Below are 25448 nucleotides of genomic sequence, written 5' to 3'. Positions count from 1 at the left end.
CAAACGAAAGTGCTACAATATCTATTTTGAATTTTTTTTAGAACTAGGCCTTGTTTAGTTCCAAAATTTTTTGCAAAATGGACACTGTAGCACTTTCGTTTATATTTAACAAATATTATCTAATCATAGATTAACTAGGCTCAAAAGATTCGTCTCGCAAATTACAGGTAAACTATGCAATTACTTATTTCTTTTATTTATATTTAATGCTCCATACATGTGTCGCAAGATTCAATGTGACTCGAAATCTGAAAAATGTTGCATGATTTTTTGGGAACTAAACAACGCCTAAAAAGCCGGGAAGTAGGGAGGCTCGCCGAAAAACCTCGTCGTCACCCCTCTTCTCTAGATGGCATGGAGAGTTGCGGGGATAATGGAGGCGCGGAGGAAAGGAGGAAGGGGATAAATGGAGGGGCTGCTCACTAGTAGCCGCCATCGTCGCTAGTGAATGGCGTGGAGGAAAGGAGGAGGGGCCGCTCGCTGGTAGCCACCACTGTCCCTAGTGGATGATACGGAGGAAAGGAGGGGTTGCGGCATCGGACCAGATTAGAGAGTGGAGAGCCACAAGCAACAAAGAGACGAGAAGGCAAAGAAAAAAAAGAAAAGAAAGATGCTACAGACAGATGGGATGACGGATGCGGTCGAGTCTCACGCTAACATGTGTCCAAAGCCATCCCACATAGTCACAGTATTATTGTTATTCAAATGGCATACATCAATTTAATCTAGCAAGAAAAATAATTAGATCAAATATTTTTTTAACCAAAAAATGATAAGTATTCGATCTATCCATATAAATTAAATCCTATAAGAAAATTGTGATCTGTACATATTCTAATATTCAATTACTATCCTACAAGAAAATTGTGATCCGTACATATTTTAAAGCTAGTCTCAATGTATATTTTATGCTAATGTCATGCACATTAAATAGGATATCACATAATCAAAATTGCTGACTTGGCATGGTCATTAAATGAAGGAGTTTCATCGGATGAGAGAGAAGTTTTATCCCCATGAAACTCATGTGGCTCGGTTACTTAGTTTATAGTCTTGGTAACGATACCATAAAACTATGTATTAAGATTGGCTAAATATTTAATTACTGTGAAACAGTAAAAGCTACACACAGGTTGCTTTGTCTTATTATTATATTATGAATGCTTCCGTGTCCCCTAAATTCCTAGGCCTTGTTTAGTTCCAAAATTTTTTGTAAAATATGAATAGTAATACTTTCGTTTATATTTGATAAATATTGTCCAATTATAGACTAACTAGATTCAAAAGATTCGTCTCGTCAATTCCGACCAAACCGTACAATTAGTTTTTATTTTCATCTACATTTAATACTTCATGCATATATTTAAAAATTCGATGTAACGGAAAATCTGAAAAATTTTGCAAAATTTTTGTGAACTAAACAAGGCCCTAATCATGGTGGCGCTAGTCCAGGCAATGCGGCGCAACGCCCAGGCAGTCGATTTCGATGGCCTGCCCACAGACAGCTATTGCCTCCCAGGCAATTAATGATTCAGGGTTCAAAGCAAATAGGTTACAGGCAAAGTTCGGGCGACCGTTTTTCCACTCTTGGCGACCGTTTTTCCACTCTTTGTTCAGTTCCTCCGCAAGTTTACTCTCATCACATCTATTTAGACACATATATATGGTATTAGATATAGACTAAAAAATAACTAATTACACATATTACGACTATTTTATAAGACAAATCTTTTAAACTTAGTTAGTCTATGATTTGATAATGTAGTGCTACAGTAAAGTTATAATAAACATATGCTAATGACAGATTAATTATGTTTAATAAATTTATCTCGCAGAGTACTAAGGATTTTTGTAATTTCTTTTATTATTACTATCCGAACACCCAACTCGACGTGGCCCTAGCTACTCCACCACCACCGCCGCCGACTACTCCCGCTCCCTTGTGTCTCCGCCACGCGTGGATTAGTGTCCCCCATGGGCCTTCAGCTTGGGGGCACGCTCCTCCTTGAGCTCATCGATGGGGGAAGAGGGGGAAGGAGGAGGCGCTGCTGCTCATGGCCCCGACGGTAGTCCCCGCACACGCCACGCGCCACCCTCAATGCTGCCACACACATGGCCCCTGCGCATGGCTTCCTCCACGCTTAGCGGCCTCACGCCCCCGCTCGGGCCCATGCAGTTGGTAGGCGACCTTGTGCCCTAGGCAAGTGGTTGTGCCGGCCCCGTGTGACAACACCTCGTGCCTGGTCCTCCGCAGCCCGCCAGGCGAGCAGCTACGCAAGCCCCACACGACCCCAAGATCTATGCCTCGACAAGCGACGCAGCCTCCCCCGCGTGACCCCATGTCCTGGCGAACGACGCTTGGCCCCCACGCGGCCTAGCGTCGAACGACCGACAACAGCGCTCCTGCCCCCCCCCCATCCCCCCTGAGCGCAGTGCATACGTCCACGCGTGTCCCAACATGGCACGACCTCCCACTCTAGAGCAGCGGGCCCCCTCTTGCCTGCTCGCATGGGCCATTTATCATCACATTTTTTACAATAGTTATTTTCATTTAATTTCATAGAAATTTGTTTAAATTTCCTAATTACATCAGTTTTAGTTAGTCTATTTTTTCTGGAAGTTAGACTCCTGATGTACTGCAATTGTATTATGAATACAGATTTTTGTATATGTTGAATGTGTCTTGTTTATTTCAATTCCCTATTACATGTACCTATGCAAATTGAGGTTGATTTTTCTCCCGATTAGAACTTGATTTTCTCGATGTCAGGATAGGCAGCGGTGCCGCCGCGGTGGCGTGGTGGAGTTCTCGGGGGAAGACGGATAGTCAGCAGTTGCGAGGTGGAAGGAAAAGCTGGAGGCCCAAATATATTTGGGCAAGCTGATTCTACGAAGAAGCTGGATTCAAACTAAAGCAAACCAGTAGGCAAAGAGAAGCTGTTGTCGGCGCAACTTCAGAAAGAAGCAGCTGAACCAAAAAGCGGCTTCTCCCCACTGGAAGCCGGGGGCTTATCTAGGGGACAATTGGTGAATTTCTCAAAGTGCTCTCTTAATTTGACTATAAACATACAAGGAATACATCTTGACGTGAAACAATTAAAAATATATATATATATAAATAAGGTCGACACCTTCATTTTGAAGAATAGATCTACACCTTCATGGTGACTACCTAAATTTCACAAAATAAGATAAAATCCCATATTAAATTATGTAAGTTTACCTTGTTTTATTACGCAATTACATTAACTCAATATTGCAACCGCATTTTTGATTTTTAATTAAATCTATACCAAAATACATGTAGGAACCATGGCCATCCAAGAGAATGATGCGCTAATTGCAAAGAAAGAATTTGCAGAGCTCGCACTCAATAGACACAACTTCCTTACATGGGCTATGAATCTCAAAGTGAGTCTACCGTTACACGGAATGTTCAAAACAATTGAAGCTCCCAAATAGGGTGAAGCTGCATTGTCTGAACCAAAAAGTATCATGCCTCATTCATCATAAGAAACAACGTCCATCCAAATCTCAAAGCAAAGTATTTGATGGAAGAGGACCCATGGACCCTCTGGCTTGCTTTGCAACAACGGTATGAGGAACAAAAGGCACGTATCCTTCCAAAGGCCACCCATGAGTGGAACCACTTTTGTACATAAGATTTCAAATCCGTAAATAAGTTTAACTATGACATGCACAAACTCAGTTCTAAATAGAGGTTTTGTGAGAAGAAATCTGAAATAGACCTTGTCTAAATAGCGGAGAAAATTGAAAAGACCTTGTCTACCATGCTTCCCGCTCACAATGATCCTCCATCAGTGTCAGAGGGGTTTTATAGTTTATTCTGACCTGATTAAAACATTACTCAGAGCAAAAATACATAATGAGCTCCTCATCTAAAACTCCAATCAAACCCCTGTTGGTGCCAAGCCTTTACCAGAAGTACACACAAACACTCAAACTAAACACACAAAAGGATGCTAATAAACATGGCAATCCTAGAACCTCTAAAGACCAAAACAAGTGCAAGAGAGCCCGTAAGCCTCAAGTTGCAAAGGGAAAGGGCAATAATTCCAAGTCGAATAAAGACAAATCCATCACTTGTACAAAGTATGGTTGTTACAACCATCTGACTCAGAAACATTGCACCCAAAAGCACTTAGTGAAATTATACTTGAATTCTGTGAGACGTGGACGCTCCAACTAAAGTCGACAAGAGTCTAAAGCACACTTCAATAAACTAACAACCCTAGGATGTTCCAACTCTATCCCAGAGGTTACAAGCAACACCAAGGCTCCTTCTCCACCTGATGGCAACATAGACAACTCCATAAACAACATGATTATCAAATACACTTTTTGATGATCTGCTTGGAGACTACAATTAGATTGCTAGTCCTTTGAGATTTTTGTTTTCCATTTGCCTATGGGATGTAATAATTGACATTTGTTTTTATTTCATCTAGCACATTTTGATATTTCTTGTATGATTCACAATTAATATCTATGCTATGTTCATATTCTATATTTATTTGTTGAGAATTTCATTTTTTTCCATTTTATATATAGATTGTACGGGAGTCAATCCGATGGATGAGAAAATATGCCTAGTGGACAGTGGCACCACTAACTCTAAAATATTTCTAAACTCTTACAAAAATTAAAAAAAAATTAAAAATCACTGGACGTGTACTATAATAGTAGGCTCTAGATGAGCCATTATTATTTCTCTATGGGTACATTGATCACAATTGAAGATGCACTCTTGTACCTCGATTCAACTCGTATTCTATTGAGTTATAGAGATATCCAAAAAATAGGTTCCATATTGAAACCCATAATAAAAATAATGAGGAATTTCTTCTCATTACAAAGGACAACAAATATGGCAGAGATACACTTGAAAAATTCCCTCACTCCCATCTGGATTGTACTATTTATATATAAATCTCATACAACATATTGTATACAAAGTACTTTTTTTAGAATATCAATGCATTCCAAACTTGACATGGTCACCTTGGTCACCCTAGCATAGGGATGATGAGGAAAATTACTAGTAATTCTGTTGGTCACTCTCTGGGCAATGCAAAATTTCCTCAATCCTCAGATTTTCTGTGCAGTGCATATGCCACTTGGAAATTAATTTTGAGGCCCTCTTTCCTCAAAAGACAAGTTGAACCACTCAAGTTCCTTGAACGCATTCAAGGCAACATATGTGGTCCGATTCAACCTTTGTCTGGACCATTTACATACTTAATGGTTTTTATAGACGCATCCATATGATGGTCTCATGTGTCTCTTCTTTCGACATGGAACCACGCATTTGCTAAGATTATCGCTCAAGTATCAAACTTAAAGCGCAACTTTCTAAACATCAAATCAAGTAAATTAGGATGGATAACGCTGCTAAATTTTCCTCTCGTGCCTTCAATTATTATTGTATGACCTTAAGAATTCAAGTCCAGCAGTTCGTCCCAGATGTTTATACTCAAAATGGGTTGGCAAAGTCTCTCATCAAGAGAATCAAACTCATTGCAAGACCATTATTATAGAACTACAATTTGCCAACCTCATGTTGGGGTCATGCAGTCTTACATGCTACTGATTTAATCCAATTGCGCCCAGTTGCATATCATGCAACCTTACCGTTGCAACTAGTACATCGAAATCCTGCTAGTATTTGCCGTGCGTGAGAATTCGGTTGCGCTACATACGTACTGATCTCACCACCGCAGCATACAATTATGGGCCCTCACAAAAATTTAGGGATCTATGTGGGAAATAAATCTCTGTCAATCATAAAATATCTAGAACCCACCATATGGGACCTATTGATGGCCTAGTATGCTAATTGTATCTTTAATGAAGATCATTTCTCGGCATTTTTAAATACCACAAAAAAATGCTAAGAAATCAATTGGGATGCCCCAGACATCTCCAACTCAGATTCGCGTACTTCAGAGACTGAACTTCAAGTTTAGAAAATCATCAATTTGTAATACATTGCAAACAATACGTCATACGCATTTAGTGATTATAAGGGTGTCACAAAATCCTATAATCTAGCAAGAAATGTGCTAGAAAGAGTAGAGGTACCAAACAAAACTACTCAACTACCAAGTAAGAGGGGGAGAAGTATGGCCACCTCCATGGATACAGCTGCTAGCAAGCAAATGAAAAGGAAGAATAAATCTTCTAACCCAATAAATGCAACTAAATCTCAAGTTGAGGAACACCATATGGAGGTTCAACCTTCACATTCCACATCAACAATGCAGTCAATTACTGATGTTGGGACATCATAATAACCCCTTCTAGTACCTCCTATATCGCTAGGAAAGGGTATGCCTTGTATGTTTCTACCTTCATCTTAGGAACTATCAGATTGCCTAGTTATTGCCCCTATAATCGAGGTAAGGCCCTGATGCAACCATCTTGGGAAATGATTATGCATCAGAAAGGGTCCATAAAATTTCCATCAATTATCTCAAATCTAGAGAACCATATGATAGAAAGACTATAATTATCGACACATATTTCTCCGTAAGAATTGTCAAAATCCTCAAAAATGTTCCACATTCCAAGACCAAGGCAGAGTGCAAAAAGCACTCGGACTAGAACCAATGGAAGGAAGCAATCCAAGTAGAAATATCCTCGCTCTCTAAAAGGGAGGTATTCTCTCAAGTAATACCTAAACATTCACAAGTATTCCCTTGTATTCAAATGGGTTTTTGTCTGAAAGCAGAGCGAGAACAATGAAGTGGTGAGGTACAAAGCAATCCAATTATGAGTGGAATAACATTCTGATATTTAATATCTCTAGCCATACAAAATTGTCTATCTGTACAATTGATGGACGTAGTGACTGCATATCTGTATGGTTCACTTCATTTGGATATATACATGAAGGTTCCCGACAGAATCCCTATATCAAATCGAATCACAACATGTATTGTGTAAAACTATAAAAAGCACTCTATGGCTTAAAGCAGGAGGGAAGAATGTGGTACATCTGACTTAGTGAGTACCTTCTACAAAAGGGATACACTAACAGTGCATGATTGCCCATGTGTCTTCATCAAAAGATCCCAAACAGGGTTTTGCATCATATCTATATATGTTGATGATTTAAATATCATTGGCCACCAACAAGATATTGATGAGGCATACAAACATCTAAAGATGGAGTTTGAGCTGAAGGATTTGGGTAAAACCAGATTTTGCTTAGGCCTATAGCTTGAGTATCTTTCAACTAGAATCTTTGTACACCAATCTGTCTATCTCTAGAAAGTATTGGAGAAATTCAATGCTTTATCCTTCCAAAATCCCTATGGTCATTCGGTCTTTAGAAATAAATGCTGATCCATTCCGACCTCTAGATGAGGGGGAGAAAATCCTAGGACATCAAGTTCCATATCTCAGTGTTGTTGGAGCACTAATGTACCTTGCTAATAGCACCAGACCTGACATTGCATTCGCAGTGAACTTGCTAGCAAGACACAATGCTACTCCTGTTAGAAGACATTGGACAGGAGTAAATAGATCCTCAGATATGTGAATGGCACAAGAGATCTTATATTATTTTACAAACGGGGCCTAAGTTCTGATGTGGTGGGATACACTGGCGCTGGATATCAATCTGATCTCCATAACGACATATCACAAATAGGCTTTGTATTCTTACACAATGGAACCGTTATTCATGGACATCATCCAAACAAACTTTGGTAACAACATCCACAAATCATTCTAAAATTGTCGCATTATATGAGGCCTTACGTAAATGTGTTTGGCTTCGCAGAATAATTAACCACATACAACAATCTTGTGGACTAGGTGCTATACCAACACCACCATTATCTATGAAGATAATGCAACTTGTGTTACACAGATGGAGACATGCTACATCAAGAGTAATATCAACAAGGATATTTCTCCAAAGTTGGTTTATCCTCATGAATTACAACACAAGATATCTTGAAAACTAAATCATGCGACAACCTCGCTGATTTATTCACTAAGTCCCTATCAGCATTCTCATTTGAAAAATGTGTTAAAGGAATCGGTATGCGACGACTTAGGGATTTACAAGGTTCAGGGAGAGAAATCAACCATCATATTGCACTCTTTTCTCTTCATGAGTTTTTCCTCACAAGGTTTCTCAGAGAGTTTCTTAATGAGACAATACTAACATAAGCATATGTTATATCTCTTGATTTCACCACATGGGTTTTTAAAGGGGTATAAAAGACAAATTGTCCTCTAAGCTACGCATGAGTTTTCTCGTGAAAAGGTTTTCACATATTAGAATCAGACAATCATCATTAAACGTTATAAGTTTTTCCTTTTTCCAAGCGGTTTTAAAAAGTTTTACTATAGCATATCGACTTGTATTTTTCCTTGTTTTTAACCTACAAGAATTTTTGGCGGAACAATAAGGGGGAGTGTTATGAAAAATCTCAACAGGGTAATCTCAACCGACTCCTTGGATTCCCCCTCAGTCCTATCTCCACGACCCTAACGACTCCATACGTGGAGATGACTTTTCCGTGAAGGCCTCATTCTAACGGGTAGTTCCCCCACGATAAATGTGCGTCGTGAATTGTGTGAAGAGATAGTTTCATCCCGTAACCTATTCCGACATCGTGTATAAATACCTCTGTGATCAATGAATAAAGATAACCAAGTTTATTTTACATTTGCTCTCCCTGATGCATCCAGGCAGGCAGTGGAACAGTGGCACATGCGGGCAGCTGGACAGTGGCGCATGCAAAGCAGGCAGGGAGCAGCGCGGCACAGCATCCTGCAGCAGGCCAGCAGCATCCGGGCAAGCAGGCTTGTATAGGGCAGAACGACTTGGTAAAGTAAATTTTGCCCTTATGGACATATGCCCTCACAATATGCACCACAGGATTCGTACTAAGATTTATGGACATATGCCCTCACAATATGCACCACAGCATTGTGAGAGCATATGCCCTTATGGGAAAGAAACACTGCGTTACGATTGCCAAATGAACAAGGAGAGCATGCACACAGAGTGTCAAGCAAGCATTCCACTTTCCACCAGGCAGACATCTAACCATACTGTTCCTACCAGGCGCACAACATTTTTATTTGGTTTCATTTTGTAATAAATGGCAGAACATGTTTCTTTCCGTCGAACTTGAATATGGACTTTTACATGTAAACGGCTGGAAACAGACAACTGGATTGTACTAGTAACATTTTAGATGACTGGAAGACGATACTAACCACTAGCCATTAGTGTTGCTGTAAAGACAATCTCTCGGTTCCCTGAACATTACAGCATGAACAAATTAAAGTATTTTAACTCGGCTACAACTTGGGAAAGGGTCAGGATTGTAATCTTCTGAAACTTTCATACCTGCCACAGTGTTTTGGACCTTAGAAATCCTGAGCCATGCTCCAGCACCATCTGTAATCCATGTTGTGCCTATTCACAAGAATCCTATGGCCTACGCTGCTCATTAGTTGCAACGATGAGCGACAGACTCTCGTCCTCAGTTGATCTTAGGCTTTGGTCTCCTTGGACGTAGAAGAAACCAAAGCAACAAAAATACAGCTACGAAAGCAGGAAGTGTTGTCAAGTCTAGCTGCACATCGAGCTTCCTTTCACGGGTGCATTGGACAGGGTGTAGACTTGAAATGGTGGAGTTCACAGCACTAGAAAATCTGAAAAGAAGTAACACTAAAATTCAGAAAAAGAAGTACATCGAATCAGGAGGGCGTATTCTATCGCAGACATAACTATGTTCACCTGGTAAAAGAAACGCATCCCACAAGGGGACTACCTCCCCCAGGGCAAGCATGTATGAGGAGCAGTAAACAACACGGCACAGCCTATGACTGGATCTTAACGCATACAAGCCCACAGTGAGGGGTTAAAAATTTATGCAAGACCAGGGGTTGAACCCCAGATCAGTGACCAGTTGGTTCCAATGGCCACATAGTCACCAGAGTAAACAAACAATAAAAGGGAATTCAAAGATGAACATAGTCTCCGGTGCCTAGCCGGAGCTAAGAAGCTGCAGGGTCTAGAGCTTGGTGGTATAATCTAGTTTTCTTTGTAGCTTTGGTCAGGTCGTATTGTTTTTTGGCACAAGTTTTTCGTCTTTATTTTGTTGCTCAAACCACCTCACATATTTGGTCCCCCTTATGAGATAAGTGGGCTGTATGGGGGCCGTTTTCTTCTCTAATACAATGAAGTGCAGCTATTTTGCGTTTTCAAAAAATAGTGGACATAAAGAAAAAAAACTCATGTTTTGTGAAAGTATTTAAGGTTTCCTTCATTCCCAGTTTTGGCGCTTGCTCCAGAGTTTATTTTACAATTTTATTACTGCATCTCAGAAAACGCGCAAAAAAATATCTAATCAAGTGGAAAATTTTGCACATACATGGATATGCACTATAAGTAAAAGAGCGTACCATAGTGAAAACAAATAAAAAGAATCATAATTTTAGGTTCCCAGATTCCCAGATCATACCCAATTTAACTATTCAACCAAACAATACAAAACTAGCTATCTGAGAAGCTTATTACATCTAAAACGTGAACAATAACTGCATCTGCATCCATAAAAGCATATAGAATGGTCCAATGCTTTTCCCACCACTGGCATTTAAGGGTTAGAAATTTTCCCTAACATAATACGAACAACTTGACACTTCAGCAGAACTATGAAACAAAACTCAACATTAAGGAATCCTACAGAAAGGTTTACGACATACCATTGTTTATCCTAGCAAACTGTGCACCAAAAACAAAACAACCACATCCTCCGTTGCAAAACAAAGGCTGTATTATGATTTTAGAAGTAACTATGTATATTGACCAAAAATATTCAAATTGGATGCATGCCTAGTAGATAAAAATAGTATCAATAGATTCACATCCCACATAAGTTTCAATACAAACTTTGTAGAAATTAATGATATATTGTAAGTCTAACTGGCGGTCAACATATGTTTCAAGAGACTTCATTATGTACTTGAATTTCAGTTTGTCTATTACATACTTAAGAGGATAGAAAACTCAGCGCACACTTTACAAACCAAACAATGCAAGTACGGCATGCGTGCAGAAACCAGAAAGCACAAGGATTACTGACCCATTTGAAGCATCCTCAAGCATTGACATAAGTTTTACTGCATCACCATATCGCAATCCCTTGGACATAGCTGATACCTAATTCGATATTAATCATTAGCCCTGTAATGCAAAACAAATAGGAAAAAATACATCTGAAAGCATCTTACTCTTCTCCACAAGCTAATAACAGCATTGTACTTCTCAACCATCTTACTTTCGTGAGCCTTGAAAATTTTGAAGCCTTTTTCAGCTAACCACTATTAAGGTTCTCCAAAAAGTATTTAAGTGTTATTGCGAGTAAATAGTGCAAACATAATAACACATGAGTTTCCAAAGAAGCCTAGCACTCTAGCCAGGATCATATTCATCAAACAGAACACACACTATGGTTAGAACGACAACCTCCAGTACATAAACCAAGTGCCTTACCAGTGACACCAAGTGGCTATCACAGTAAGCATTCTGATTCTAATGTCAGAAGCTAGCTTCTCTATACAGTAAGTATTTTAGATTGTAAAAATCTAACATGTAGTTACATTCCTGCTATATTTTAAATCAATACTTTCTATGTGTCACAATATATTCAATGATGACACCTGTGGAGGAAGGAAGAACCGAAGAAGGAAGCAGTCTAAATTCTCCCATCATCACTAATATTGACAATCCAAGTTGACGGACCTGATGTCCAGGATGCGCATCTCCCTGGGAGCCATTTTATCCAGATCCATTGCTTCTTAAATCATTTTTACAAAGAACGGTTCAGGAACTTTTCTGCTTAAAATTCTTTTCATACGAAGGTGTGGCATAACTGGGTGTGGGTGGGTGGCGTAACATCTTGGTCCATTTTCTTAAAAAATGACTCGCAAAGCGCATTCAAGAAGGAAAAATAGAGTGACGAGAAGGAACAAACAATGAACAAGTAGAAAAACTAGGTCATATTGGCAAATGCATTATGCAATCCAAGTTCCTAATATCTTTCCAAAACAAGGTTATTCACAAAACAAAACAGTAACACACTAAAAGTTGAATAATCAGAAACTATAGTCGATTGTAAGGATACTAGTCCGCTCTTTTACCAATTGCTGAATTGCTGAATTGACTACTTGAATGGATTCCTCCACTGAAGTAATAATATAGTTACGAGCAATAACATCTTGCTGGAACTCTGAAAGTTGTGAGCCTTGAGAAGTAACAGCTGAGGGATTACAACCCACAGACCAGGTCCAGTCCTACACTTACAAAAGAAAAAAGAAAGGTAGCGAGTTAGATTGAACAATTAAATTTCAATGACCAGATCATGGAAGGAAACGGCTTAAAGGAAAGTTCTTGTGAATTGCACTGTAAACTACATTATGGAACAATTCAGTAAGTTAAAATGAAAATTGAACTACAGGAGGCATAGACACATACATATAGGCAACTGGACACAACAACACACACACACACACCAAAAAAAAAAAAAAAAAAAAATCTACGAGTAATCCCTCTGACTCAATTTGCAAGGATAAGTAACTTGATCATATGGAAAATATATCAGACATATCTGATCTGACTTGGATTGGAGCATTGACATACCTACTTTGACTGCATATAACATATAGAAGTTGTTTTTGTACACATAATAACTTATGAAAATAATGAAGAGCATGTTTGGATCCTTCACCTAACCTTGCCAAGCATTCCCTAAATGGCCCCCAACAAGGCTAGGAAGGAAATATGCATCTATCGTCACCATGCCTAGCCTTTCATTTGGGCAGAGTGAACAAGAATTTTCTTCTTGTTGGAGTTCATGGCTCCCTCCACAGGAAGGTTTTCCTTGCAAGGTTACGCAAAGAAATCAAACATGCCCCAAAATAACCATGCTTCCTTCAGTGAATCCAGCACTAACTGACTACTCCCTCCATTCCAAATTATAAGACATTCCAAGAATCTTGGAGAGTCAAAGTATTTTTGTAAGACATAATCTGCTGCCCCCTTTCTTTCTTCTTGCTGACCAGGACAAAGGCATGGTAGTGGATCAGATCATTTCATGGCTGGTCAAGTCTTTGGTCCTGTAGAGTATAAGGCAATAGGCCATACTTGTACTAGTAGAAGTACACCAGCTGTATGGCTGGTACTAGAGTAGTTGTTGGCTGATTTCAGCCTTGTACCCTAGGTGTATGTAGTTGGTAGAACTGTACCTTAGAAGGTACATGTATTGGTGTATATAAACCAGCCCAATGCAATGGAAGAGGCAGCAAGTTCATTGCCACTCATTCAGTCTTCCAGTTTTCAGTTCGAGTCTGAAAACTGGGTGTGTGCAGTGTGTGTGAGTGAAGGAGCTCAGGCTCTTCTTCTTCTTTGGAGCAGGGGAGAGGGAGAGGGGAGGAGAGCAGGTGCTGCTCACCTCGGTGCAGGGTTGCTGTGCCAACAATTTTAAGTTTAACCAAAATTATAGAAAAAAATACAAAGAACTTAAAACATCAAATAGATATACTACGAAAATATAATTAATGAAGAATCTAATGATACTTAGTTCGTATCAAAAATATTTCTCCAAGATTCTTGGAATGTCTTATAATTTGGGATGGAGGGAGTAATTTATTAACTTGACTTACAAATGAAATTAGAGGGAATATCTTTTTAATATAGGATGTTTGGATAAGCAGCAAAAGCGTCACTAAATTGTAGGATCCATGCGATGTCTGTTCAACTATTGATGGGAAAACTACTACAGACATATGAGTGTAAGGTTCAATAAATCTATACCTAATAATAAAGAGATAAAATTTCTGCCACCTCTAAATTTTCGTCCAGCTAAGAGATGAACTCGGTTACTGTATATGTTTTTTTTTGTTTTTATGTCCGAGTCCTTTTTCTTCTCATAGATTTTTTTCTTTTCCCTGGACGAGACGAGAAGGAAGGAGAATTTGATAAAAACCAAATAAAACCAACTTAGATACACAAACCTCAAACAAGTAATTGGATCCAAGTCGAATCCAAATAGAAATAGAAATAGAAATCCAAGTCTACTGTGTTCTGTTCGCATTCATTTTTTAGGTGATTTCCATCTCCTTTTCATCTCTTATTTTTTCTCCCATTTGTACGTCTTGCTGCCCCTGCTCCTGTACTGTGGCGTCGTGATTTTTTGTTTTTTATATGTAACTCTACTTTTCTTACAAATATAAAATAAATAAATAATAAATACACTATTACGGGTTGTTGGCCCCTACAATCCAAGCTCAGGTAAGCTGCTAAGCTTCCCTCACTCACACCAGCAGCTAGAGGTAGAAGAAAACACCCTGGAGCTCAGCACACACACACACACACACTCAGTTTCAGGGTTGGCTGAAACTCTGAATGTGGCAACTGAACTGCCTTTTCCTATTGCATTGGGGTAGTATTTATACAACTACATGTACCTCTACCAGGTACACTAAGGTATGGTGAGTACACCAACTACCTACTCCTAGTACATCCACTCAAGTATCAGCCCACTACCATGGCTGATGTACTTCTACCAACTATATAGTACTTAAGTGGCCTATTGCCTTACTTGCTACAGCACAAGCTGACCAAAAGTCTTTGCTGCAGCTGGGAAAGAAAGACAGGACAGCAGCAGATTACAGCTTACAATTCTTCCCCTAATCCTGCTGCTAACCTTTGACCTCAACCATGCCAATCTTCTTCCTCAACTCCAAGAATCTGAGGCGCCTGCCAGTCTCGACGAACTCGATGAACCTGTCCTCCATCGACACAGTCCCTGAGAAAGTGGAATTTGATGTCGATGTGCTTGCTCCGGTCATGAAGAACAGGATTTTTGGCGAGGGCGATTGCTGGCTTGTTGTCCACCAGCAGCATTGGTGGACTGATCTCCTTGCCAGTCAATTCCCCCAGCAGCCAACGCAGCCACACAACTTGGCACGCCGCCGTAGCCGCTGCAACATACTCTGCTTCGCACGTTGACAGCGCCACCATCTTCTGCTTCAGTGATTGCCAGGCGATTGGCGCAGACCCAAGGAAGACGAGCACACCGGAGGTGCTCTTCCGCCCGTCGACGTCGCCCGCCATGTTCGCATCATTGAAAGCTGTGAGCCCTGGCTCACCTGCGCTGGATTTGGGCGGAGCTTCGCTGAACACCGTCAGCTGCAGCCCACCGCTCTTGGGGAAGACGACCGCCTGACCAAGTGAACCCTTGATATAGCGCAGCAGTCGCTTCACAGCCATCCAGTGATCTTCCCGAGGATCCTCTAGGAAACGACTCACATACCCGACCGCGAACGTTATATCCGGTCGAGTGTGAGTGAGCCAATGCAGCCCGCCGACGATACTCCGGTAGCGCGTTGCGTCCACCTTCGCCGCCGTGCTCTGCTTCGTGAGCTTGACCCTCTCCTCCATTGGAGTTGCAGACGGTTTGCAGTCTGCCATGCCTCCACACTCCAGCAGCTTCTCCGCATATGCCCGCTGCCCCAACGTGATGGCATCCTTCCCCTGCTTCACCTCGATGCCGAGGTAATAGGAAAGCGGACCTAGATCGCTCATTTTGAATTGAGCCACCATCTCCCACTTGAAAGCGTCGATGTCCTGCGCCCATGCCCCTGTGACGATGAGATCGTCGACATACACACCGACGATGAGATCCTCCTTCCCCCGTCGTCGTGTGTACAGAGCATGCTCCGTGGCGCAACGTGCGAACCCAAGCTCACCCAAGGTGACGTCAGGCTAGGTGTTCCACGCCCTGGGCGCCTGCCTGAGCCCGTAGAGGGCTTTGCGCAGTCTGAGCACCTTGTGCTCTGCGCCCTTCTTGGTCAACCCAGGTGCTTGTTTGACGAAGACAGTCTCCATGAGCTCGCCATTGAGGAAAGCCGACTTCACATCGAGGTGGTGAACGCGCCAGTCCTTCGCTGCCGCCAGCGCTAACACGAGTCTGACTGACTCCATCCGTGCCACCGGGGCGAACACCTCCTCAAAATCGATCCCTTCCTGTTGGACAAAACCACGGGCGACGAGCCGTGCCTTGTGCTTGACAATGGCGCCATGTTCATCCCTTTTCACCTTGTAGACCCATTTGAGGCCTATTGGACGGCAACCAGCCGGCGGATCGACGAGCTCCCAGGTGTGGTTCTCCTCGATGGACCACATCTCCTCCAGCATCGCCTTCCACCAGCTTGGGTCTTTCTCAGCCGCCGCGAACGTTGTTGGTTCCTCTGCGCTCATGAGCAGCAGTTCTGGATCCTCGAGCAGACGGCTCGCCAGTCTTGGCGCCTCTGCATCACCGACGAAGTTGTCCATGCGGCGGAAACGCACCTCCTCACCATCATGGAAGGCATCAACGAAGTCGCTGATGTTGCTCGGCGGGGATGTGAACTCAATCGCTGCGGCCAACGATGGAGTCCCCTGCTCTGCCGCTGCAAATGCAGGGGTCGATTGCGCAGGGGAGTTCGCTACCGCAGGTGGGGAAGACCCGCCACCCCTCGTTGCGGCTGGACTGGGTGGCTCTGCCTCCTCTGCTGCGGGTGAGCCCGAGACTCCTGCCTCTGGCTCCACTCCAGCATCCACAGCGCCTTGGATCACCAGGTGTTCGACGGTGAAGACGTCGCTGACTCCGCGCTCTTCCCCCATCGCTGGTTCTCTCCACTCCCAGGCTGCCGCATCATCGAACACCACATCCCGTGACACCACCACCTTGCCTCCTTCTGGGTCGTAGAGTCTTCCGTCCTCGTAGCCTAGGAACACCATAGGAGTGCTCCTGTCACCTAGCTTGCCGAGGAATGGCTTGGTGTTCTTCACGTGGCCGATGCACCCAAACGTCCACATAAATGTGACATTCAGCATGTGCCCGCGCCACGCCTTGTATGGAGTCCTCCCTTCCAGGGCCTTGGTGGGCGACCGGTTCAAGATGAACACAGCCGTGCTCATCGCCTCGCCCCAGAATTCCACCGACATGCTCTTCACCTTCATCATCGAGCGTGCCATGTCGACGATCGTCTGATTTTGCCATTCCACCACGCCGTTTTGCTGAGGGGAATACGGTGCAGTGTGGTGGCGCACCACTCCCTCTTCCGCGAAGTAAGTGGCAAACTCCACCGAGGTGAATTTGCGCCGCAATCCGTCCTGAGAATGCGCAGCCGCTTGCCAGACTTTGCCTCAGCTCGCGCCTTGAACCACTTGATTGCCTCTGCTGCCTGATCCTTGCTTGTCAAGAGTTGCAGCCACATATACCGGCTATAGTCAACGACAAGCAGGATGAAGTAGCGTCTTCCCCTGTGCGTCGCCGGTGTGATTGGCCCGCAAAGGTCCCCATGACCAGCTCGAGCGCCTCCGCCACGCGATACCTCGCCGTCTTGGGAAATGGCGACCTCCTCTACTTTCCTACCAAGCAGCTGTCGCAGAGTTCGCCCGCGTGCTTGTTGTGGGGTAGGCCGCGCACCATCTTCTCCAATCGCCTGAGTGCATCGAAGCTGAGGTGCACGAACCGGGCATGCCATAGCCATGGCTCCTCCATGCGTTGTGCCGCTAAGCACATGGATGCTCTATCTTCAGATCAAGCAGATAGAGCCGATTGCGGGATCGATTCACCTTCGCAAGAAGCCGTCGCTCTCGATCCCTGATGTTGAGCACACCATCCTTGATTACCACTTCGCTGCCGCGCTCGTCGAGCTACCCGAGACTGATGATGCTCGAGCGCAGCTTTGGGATGTCGTACACATCCGTAAGCGCGATGCTCGCCATTCCGGCACCGGAAGATGACGGTGCCACGGCCTCGGATCACCACCCGAGAACCATCGCCGAACTTGACCGAGCCAGTGACGCCGCCGTCGAGCTCGGAGAACGCCCCCTAGAGCCAGTCATGTGGTTGCTGGCTCCAGAGTCCAGGTACCACCTCTGCTCCTGCTCGCCATTCACCGCACCAAGGCAGACTTGAGCCCGTGGCTCGTCGAGGTCGACAGTTGCTGACGCGCTCCCCCGCTCCATCTTCCCTGCCTCCTCTGTTTCTCCGCCAGCCTCGACGTCGTGGAGGGTGTAGAACGACGCCATGAGAAGCATGTGCTCATCATCGTCGTCCTCCCGAGCCAGGTGTGCCTCCTTCTCCGGCTTCCTGGTCGATTACTCTTTGGCCTAGTGCCCGATCTTCCCGCACCGCCAGCAGGCGTTGGGGTCATACTTTTTCTTCTTGTCCTGCGGCGCCTTGCTGTGCCGCTTGTTGCCGCCTTTGCGGTCCGAGGCGGAGCTTTCCCGGACCACCGCTCCTTCATCCGCGCGGTCCACTCCTCAGTTAGCAACAACTTGCCGCTGTCCTTCTCCTTCTCCGCCGTCGTTGGCTCGATGCGCTCATCGACCGCCCGCAGCCGCCCCGTGAGATCCTCGATCGTGAGGGTCTCCAAATCCAGCATTGTCTCAATGGAGAGAGCAATCTGGGTGTACTTAGGCGGAACAACGCGCAGAAACTTGGAGACTACCTCCTCCTCCATGACCTTACCGAACACCGCGAGCTGGCTGACAAGGGACTACAGGCGCAGCCCGAAGTCCTCCACCGCCTCGCCTGGACGGAACTTCATGTCGTCGAAGTCGCGGTGCAGCTGCTGCACCTTCGCCTTCTTGGCTCGAGCCGAGCCAATGCGCATGGACGCAAGCACGTCCTTGGCGTTCTTCTTCTCTCCCAGCATCTGGTGGTACTCCGGTGGTGTGGAGGACAGCAGCGCCTCCATTGCAGAGACATCATCGTCCTCCACGTCGGTGCCCTTCTCAATCGCCATCCAGAGCTTCCGCGCCCGGAGTTTGACCTTCATGGTCACCGCCCACTCGTCGTAGTTGGTGCAGGTCAGCTGTGGCCATGAGTTGCAACTGACTTCCCGCACCGTGCGCGGGACGACCTCCCGTCGTGGTGACGTAGGTTCAGCAATCTTGTCGGCACTCGTGCTACTCGTGGTGTCATCAACTCCAGCCATCGCTGGTGGTTAAGCGCAGCGACGACGAAGATGTACGGCTCTGATACCACTTGTTGGCCCCTACAATCCAAGCTCAGGTAAGCTGCTAAGCTTCCCTCACTCACACCAGCAGCTAGATGTAGAAGAAAACACCCTGAGTGTGTGTGTGCTGAGCTCAGGTACACTAAGGTATGGTGAGTACACCAACAACCTACTCCTAGTACGTCCACTCAAGTATCAGCCCACTACCATGGCTGATGTACTTCTACCAACTGTAACTTAAGTGGCCTATTGCCTTACTTGCTACAGCACAAGAGATGGACAGCACAAGCTGACCCAAAAGTCTTTGCTGCAGCTGGGAAAGGAAGACAGGACAGCAACAGATTACAGCTTACACGGGTATTCAAAACTTTGACCATTACCTACAATAAATAAATATTTCTATCACTAAGCTCTTAATGTAATTTTGATTAGAATAAATTATTACAATAAATTATTACTACAATATAAATCAGTAGGACTAGCTAATCACAATTTAAATTGAAATATTTGTCACCAATCTTATCAAATTAAATGTTCTTCCAGTTATCCGCATATACCACTACAAATTTCCAAGTTGTTCATATATATCAGTACAACTCTCAACAAATGCTGACTTGTGGAAATCGAGAGAGATCTCGGTCATACTTCGTACTCATCAATAGAGAGACCAATTATTGAAATGATGACGACTAACCCCTTGCCGACTTTAATAAGATATTTAGATGTTTTTGTGTAGACTCAAAAGAAGCCACAGAACTTGATATCTAACTATATGAACACATAAATAGTATGAAAACTAAAATTACAATATAATTACAAGTAAATATTTTTTGTTCATTACAACAACAAAATACATCAAGGTTATATTTTAATCGAACACAGAATTATTAAGACATTATTATACATTATTACTAACATTTACTTAGGGGGTGTTTGGTTGGGGGTGTTAAAGTTTAATAGGAACTGTAGATTTAGTTTTGTAAATAATCTATATTTAATATTTCATGCATGTGTCCAAACATTTGATGTGACAAGAGTTAAACTTTACCGGAGGAAACCAAACGGGGCCTTATATTATAAACACTATGGTCAACACAAAATAAAGTATAACTTTTAAATTTTGTAGAAAGGATAAAAAGTAAATAGATATGTAATATTGACGTCCTTATTTCTATTAACGGACCCGTTTGTTTGTGATTGCTGAACATAAAAAGGTAGCACTTATACGAATTTAAGTTGTTGCAGCTGTTGTAGCTGTGCAGCCAACAAGTGGAATGTTGGATAGCTTTTTTTTGTGTCATATTTGCTAGTAGTACTCAAAACGCAAAAGGAGCAAGAAATTGACATATTGGGAATTCAAATATTTTACAGCAGATAATCTTTGTTTACAGATAAGAAAACAAATGTATATAAAGAGGCAACAAACCTCAATTGCAGTTTCATGAGCATGGCTATAAACCAAATGTGGAGGAAGTAGACCAGATACATACTCAGCAGTTGCAGCAATAGCAGCTTTAACTGGTTTCCTGTTTGTCAGTAAATAATGTTGCATTAATACAGTTGCAGCAAATGCTAAGTCAGAATTATAAGACATCTACTGCTCCCCAATTCTCTCTTTGCCGCAGATAAGGATTAGGAACTGGTCAGCATGGCTGTCCATTCCCTAATGCTGTAGCTTGTAAGGCAATAGGCCATCTAGTACTAGTGGTTGGTAGAAACTACATCAGCCATGTCTTGGTAGTGGGCTGATCTAAGCAAGGTACTTGTAGTACTAGGAGTAGTTGGGGCTGTACTCAGCCATACTCTTGTGTACCTTATAGTTGGTACAAGAGTTGTATATATACTACATCCAATGCAATAGAAAAGGGCAGAACATTCAGAGTTTCAGAGTGTGTGTGTGTGTGATCTGTGCTCAACCCCTTCTTCTACCTGTTGTAAATAAAAAATAAAAAAAAAACTACCTAAAGCGGTGTGTGTGGGTGTGCTGGTAAGCAAGTTGCTTAGCTGTGCAGGAAATCCTGGGACCAACAAGTGGTATCGGAGCCGTACAGCTACGTCGCCAGGCTAATCGCCAGCAATGGCGGGTGACTCGGACTCGGAGACAGCCAATGGCAGCGGTGCTGCCGGTGCTGCTCAGCCACAACAGGAGGTCATTGTGCGATTGTGCGGGAGGTCAGCAGCACCAGTTGGTCGACACTGACTCACACCAACTATAGCCAGTGGGCGGTGACCATGAAGGTCAACCTCAGGGCCCGACGGCTCTGGAACGCCATTGACAAGGGCACCAACAATGAAGAAGAGCCACTGGGGGCGAAGAAGACTGCGAAGGAAGCTTGGGATGCCATCGTGGCCATGTGCATCGGCTCCGATCATGCAAAGAAGGCGAAGGCCCAATTCCTGAAGCAGGAGTACGCCAACATCAAGTTCCGCGACGGTGAGGCAGTAGAGACTTCTCCCTCCGACTGCAATCACTCATCAGCCATCTAGGGAGCCACAGCATCACCATCAATGAAGAAGATGCAGTCTCCAAGTACCTCCACTCCATGCCGGTGAAGTACATCCAGATCGCTCTCTCCATGGAGACGATGCTGGACCTGTCCACCCTCACCAATGAGTATGTGACTGGTCATCTGCGGGCGGTGGATGAGCGCATGGAGCAGGTCACGGCAACGACGGACAGCGGCAAGCTGTTGCTGACAGAGGAGTGGACTGCTCGGATGAAGGAAAAGAAGTCTGGTGAAGCCTCTTCCAGCTACGGTGGCGACGGCAAGGACTGTGGCAAGGCTTCTTTGAAGAAGAAGAAGAAAAAGGTCGACCCCAATGCCTGCCGGCGCTACGGGGAGACGGGCCACTGGGCAAAGGAGTGCCCAAACCGCAAGCAGGAGAAAAAGGCAGAGGCTCATCTCGCGCAGGCTGATGACGATGATGAGGCCACACTCCTGATGGCGATGTTCTGTGCACTGCACAATGTCGAGGCACAAAGGAAAAAAAGGAGATGGCCGCGGAGCATGGGAAAGCTTTGAAGACCGTCGACCTCGACGAGCCACGCGCCCAAGTCCATCTCGGACGTGTGGGCGGCAAGCAGGAGCAGAAATGGTACCTGGACTCCATCGCCAGCAACACTCTGGGGCGGTCTTCTCTGAGTTCAACAAGAACGTGACTGGCACGGTGAAGTTTGGCAACGGCTCACGGGTGGGAACGGCAAGCAGCGTGCGCTGACGGATGTGTACTACATCCCACAACTACGTTCAAGCATCGGGCAGCTCGACGAGCGCGGGAGCGAGGTGTTGATCAAGGACGGTGTCCGCTTGAAGAACTCAACATGGCTCATCGCTCGATGCCTTCACCCACCACCCTCCGCATAGGCACTTGGGTTGGGCCATTGGCCTATGGCTAATTATAGATTGATTGATGTTATATTAGGCAAGGAGATCAGATGGTGGTCATACTTCTATAAACCAACCCAAGGTCCTCCTTTCCTATATATGTACCTTGCCTATTGGCCTCCTAATTACTCTATCAATTTCCAGTGCAATTCTATTGCTTTCACATAATATTAGAAATCTAACCTCAAATCCCATAAGATGGGTCTTCCATTGCACTGCAAATGGCTTTCCCAGGAATCATCATCTGACTGAACTACTACAACCATATTTGAGAGAGCCTTGGCTTGATAATGTTTGTCCAGTAATAGGGGTTCATTATGTATGAACCAGAATATTGGGACCTCTAATGTTGACCTGTGATTTGAATGTCCTCCTGCATATAGAAACAAAATATAGACATTTGAGCTTGAGTAGGTCACTGGTGATGCCTATGGCCAGACCACAGAAATTACTTTGCAAGTTTCCTAGACAAGAAGTGAGCACACACATACACAAACTGAATAACAAGTTATACACACTTGTAGGTGTACTGAACTGAATGAAATAATTCAGAACCAGCAGCTTTCAATCTCTGGATCATGAAAAGCACAAAGTAGAAAATTAAATATACCTTTCAGTGAATTGTGCTCATTTAGCCTCTGTAGCTGATGTTGGAGAATAGCAGAATCAAGGTATGTGCTAACAGTTGACTTATAGGTGCCATTAACTAAAAGAAGTGGCACTGCAGCTGCACGACGTGCCATTGAAAACGCCATCATCAATGATGGATCCTCTGACAATGACAGCCTACATATCGACACGCATAATTTCAACACCTTGGGACTGGAAAAAATGTTAACTAATTTACAACAAGTTTTCAGACATTACAATCTTCATTCAAGATAGTTTCATTGGATGTCAAGAAGCCGTAAAAGAAATACACACCAAACAAAGGTAAACCTTTTTCAGGTGAAGTAATCATTTATTTTAGGTTGAGGTAAGAGCTGTCTCGTGCTACAGTGATTTCTACACAAATCTCTTACCATGGTTAGTTTAATAAGTTCAGTGATTCGCTCCAAATGAACTATTAGAATTTAGAAAGTAACAAAAGATATCTAGCAAGATGCATAAACTTTGATATATAGATTTCATTTTGATTATTTAAAATCCTCTCATAACTCTACTTCATATTATTATATTATTTTAAAAAGCATTTTGTCAGCTCTTGCTGAGGCAAGAAATATGAGTACATATTTAGATGATAGAATGAAGAAGAGATACATGTTTTGGCTAAACATGGACTTTTGATGATGTAGTAGCACAGAACTCAGGCTCTCCGTTATGGATTTTACATTAACAGGTAACTGCTTTATGCTCCTGACTTTCTGTACAGAAAAAAATAAAACAAAATGACATAAGCAATATAAAGACATAGGTTTACTGAGTATACAAAATATAAGCACCAGCATATATACCTCTTGTGTCACGAAATACAACTGAAATGATAACTTCTCATAGTAATGGTTCGCTCTATGAGAGGCAGAAGGAGCAATTACATGCCTCATAGAGCCCCATAACATAGATCCAAGTTGTGCAAGAAATGAATCATGAGCCACTGTGTAACTATGATGTTCCTGGTATCAAAAGATTCAACTGTCATCAGAATACTAATACATTAACTGAGTTTTCCATTGAATAGCTTAGTATTAAAATGCACTTATTTTAAAATGTGTTTTCAATAAATAAATTTACAAAGCTAACCACTTTAGTATCTCTAAATAAGTTCCAGTTTTCCATTCTCTTCAGTGCATCAAGAGCTTTCTTCTTGTTAATTTCATCAGAATCTCCAGTGTTGTAACCCTCCAGTTCCTTTTTCAGGTCATGCATCCTCTCATCAAGTTCTGTGTAATGAAGAATATAGTTTCCAATTGGAAAAGGTTAAAATTTTATGGAACAGAAAATATATATGAACTACACAAAACTCAAGCCCAAATGCCAGTATGCCACCATAAACTCAAAGCCTCAAGAAATAAAAACAATGGAAACTATATCACTTGTAAATTTTATACAAAATATGGTCTTTTATTTGTGTAATGTGATTAGTAAACTTCTAATAACAGATACTAAAAGTATATGGCACCCTCGTTAGCTAAAATACCATGTTGCAATGTTTCAAAGATCATCACAAAAATCATGTATGTAGTACACCTGAAGTTAAGTGTAGCCACAACAATTCAGTTTGAAATTCATCTTTGATGTTGAGATTAAAAAAACAGAAGTGTCACTGTCAGAACATGATGAACAAGTGGCAGTTTGACTGCTTGTCTATTTTGTTTCTTGGCATCTAGGATGAATTTCAAACTGAATCGTTGCGGCTATACTTCACTTTATGTGTACTACATATATGATTTTTGAAACATTACAACATGGTATTTTGGCTAACAAGGGTACCAGCTCCCCTGGGCGCAACAGATGTTGGTTACATAACATTGCAGCTCCAATGTACCTATTGTCCTACTTCAAATAGTAAGGGCGTGCTTGGTTGTCGGGCACACTCTGTCAAAGCTGCTGTTTGGTTCTTTTCACAAGTCTGGCGAGCCAGAATCTCTTGCACTAGCTAGCAGTAGTAATTCTCGTCAAAGGTGTGGCGTGAATTTTTGCTGCCGCAACTTCGGCGCCACCACAGGCTTGCTGTGGCGAACTTTGGCTAGGAACCAAGCAGGCCCTAAATATCACAGAACTACAACTATTTTGACCCAATACCCATAGAACTACAACTATTTTGACATGTATCAGACCAAGGTAACAGAGAATTGACAAATCAGCTCACAATGATAGAACTGAACGTAGCAGCACAAGACAAGACATGAAAACCAATACTGCCCCAGGGCCAGATGGCTTCACTGTACTGTTCTTCAAGCAAATTTGGACCACAATTAGAGGTGATGTGGTCAAAATGTTGAATAAGTTGCATGAGGGTCAGCTGAATCTTGCAGCTAAATTATGGAATGATCA

General features: G+C 43.1%; 1 protein-coding gene across 2 annotated transcripts in view; it reads right to left on the bottom strand.

The window, feature by feature from the left end:
- The window catches only part of LOC110435153, a 38163-nt gene continuing 21800 nt past the window's right edge, over window positions 9086–25448 (bottom strand). The window contains exons 16-26 of one of the 2 annotated variants that reach the window (XR_002452831.1): window positions 24195–24334; window positions 23909–24067; window positions 23715–23818; window positions 23065–23240; window positions 22638–22827; window positions 20495–20594; window positions 12180–12348; window positions 11287–11369; window positions 11139–11215; window positions 9395–9702; window positions 9086–9303 (exon numbers count right to left, since the gene is read on the bottom strand). Coding sequence is in view for 1 of the 2 variants with exons in the window: in XM_021460585.1 (XP_021316260.1) it covers window positions 9531–9702; window positions 11139–11215; window positions 11287–11369; window positions 12180–12348; window positions 20495–20594; window positions 22638–22827; window positions 23065–23240; window positions 23715–23818; window positions 23909–24067; window positions 24195–24334 (1370 nt within the window). In the remaining variant the exon portion in view is untranslated. Of the gene's footprint in view, window positions 9703–11138; window positions 11216–11286; window positions 11370–12179; window positions 12349–20494; window positions 20595–22637; window positions 22828–23064; window positions 23241–23714; window positions 23819–23908; window positions 24068–24194; window positions 24335–25448 lie in introns of both variants that reach the window. The other variant, XM_021460585.1, reaches the window with a different exon arrangement.

Source organism: Sorghum bicolor, chromosome 4 (assembly GCF_000003195.3).
Source record: "Sorghum bicolor cultivar BTx623 chromosome 4, Sorghum_bicolor_NCBIv3, whole genome shotgun sequence".
NCBI lineage: Eukaryota > Viridiplantae > Streptophyta > Magnoliopsida > Poales > Poaceae > Sorghum > Sorghum bicolor.
The sequence above is the reverse complement of the archived record's forward strand: the minus strand, read 5'-3'. Positions and strand labels throughout refer to the sequence as shown.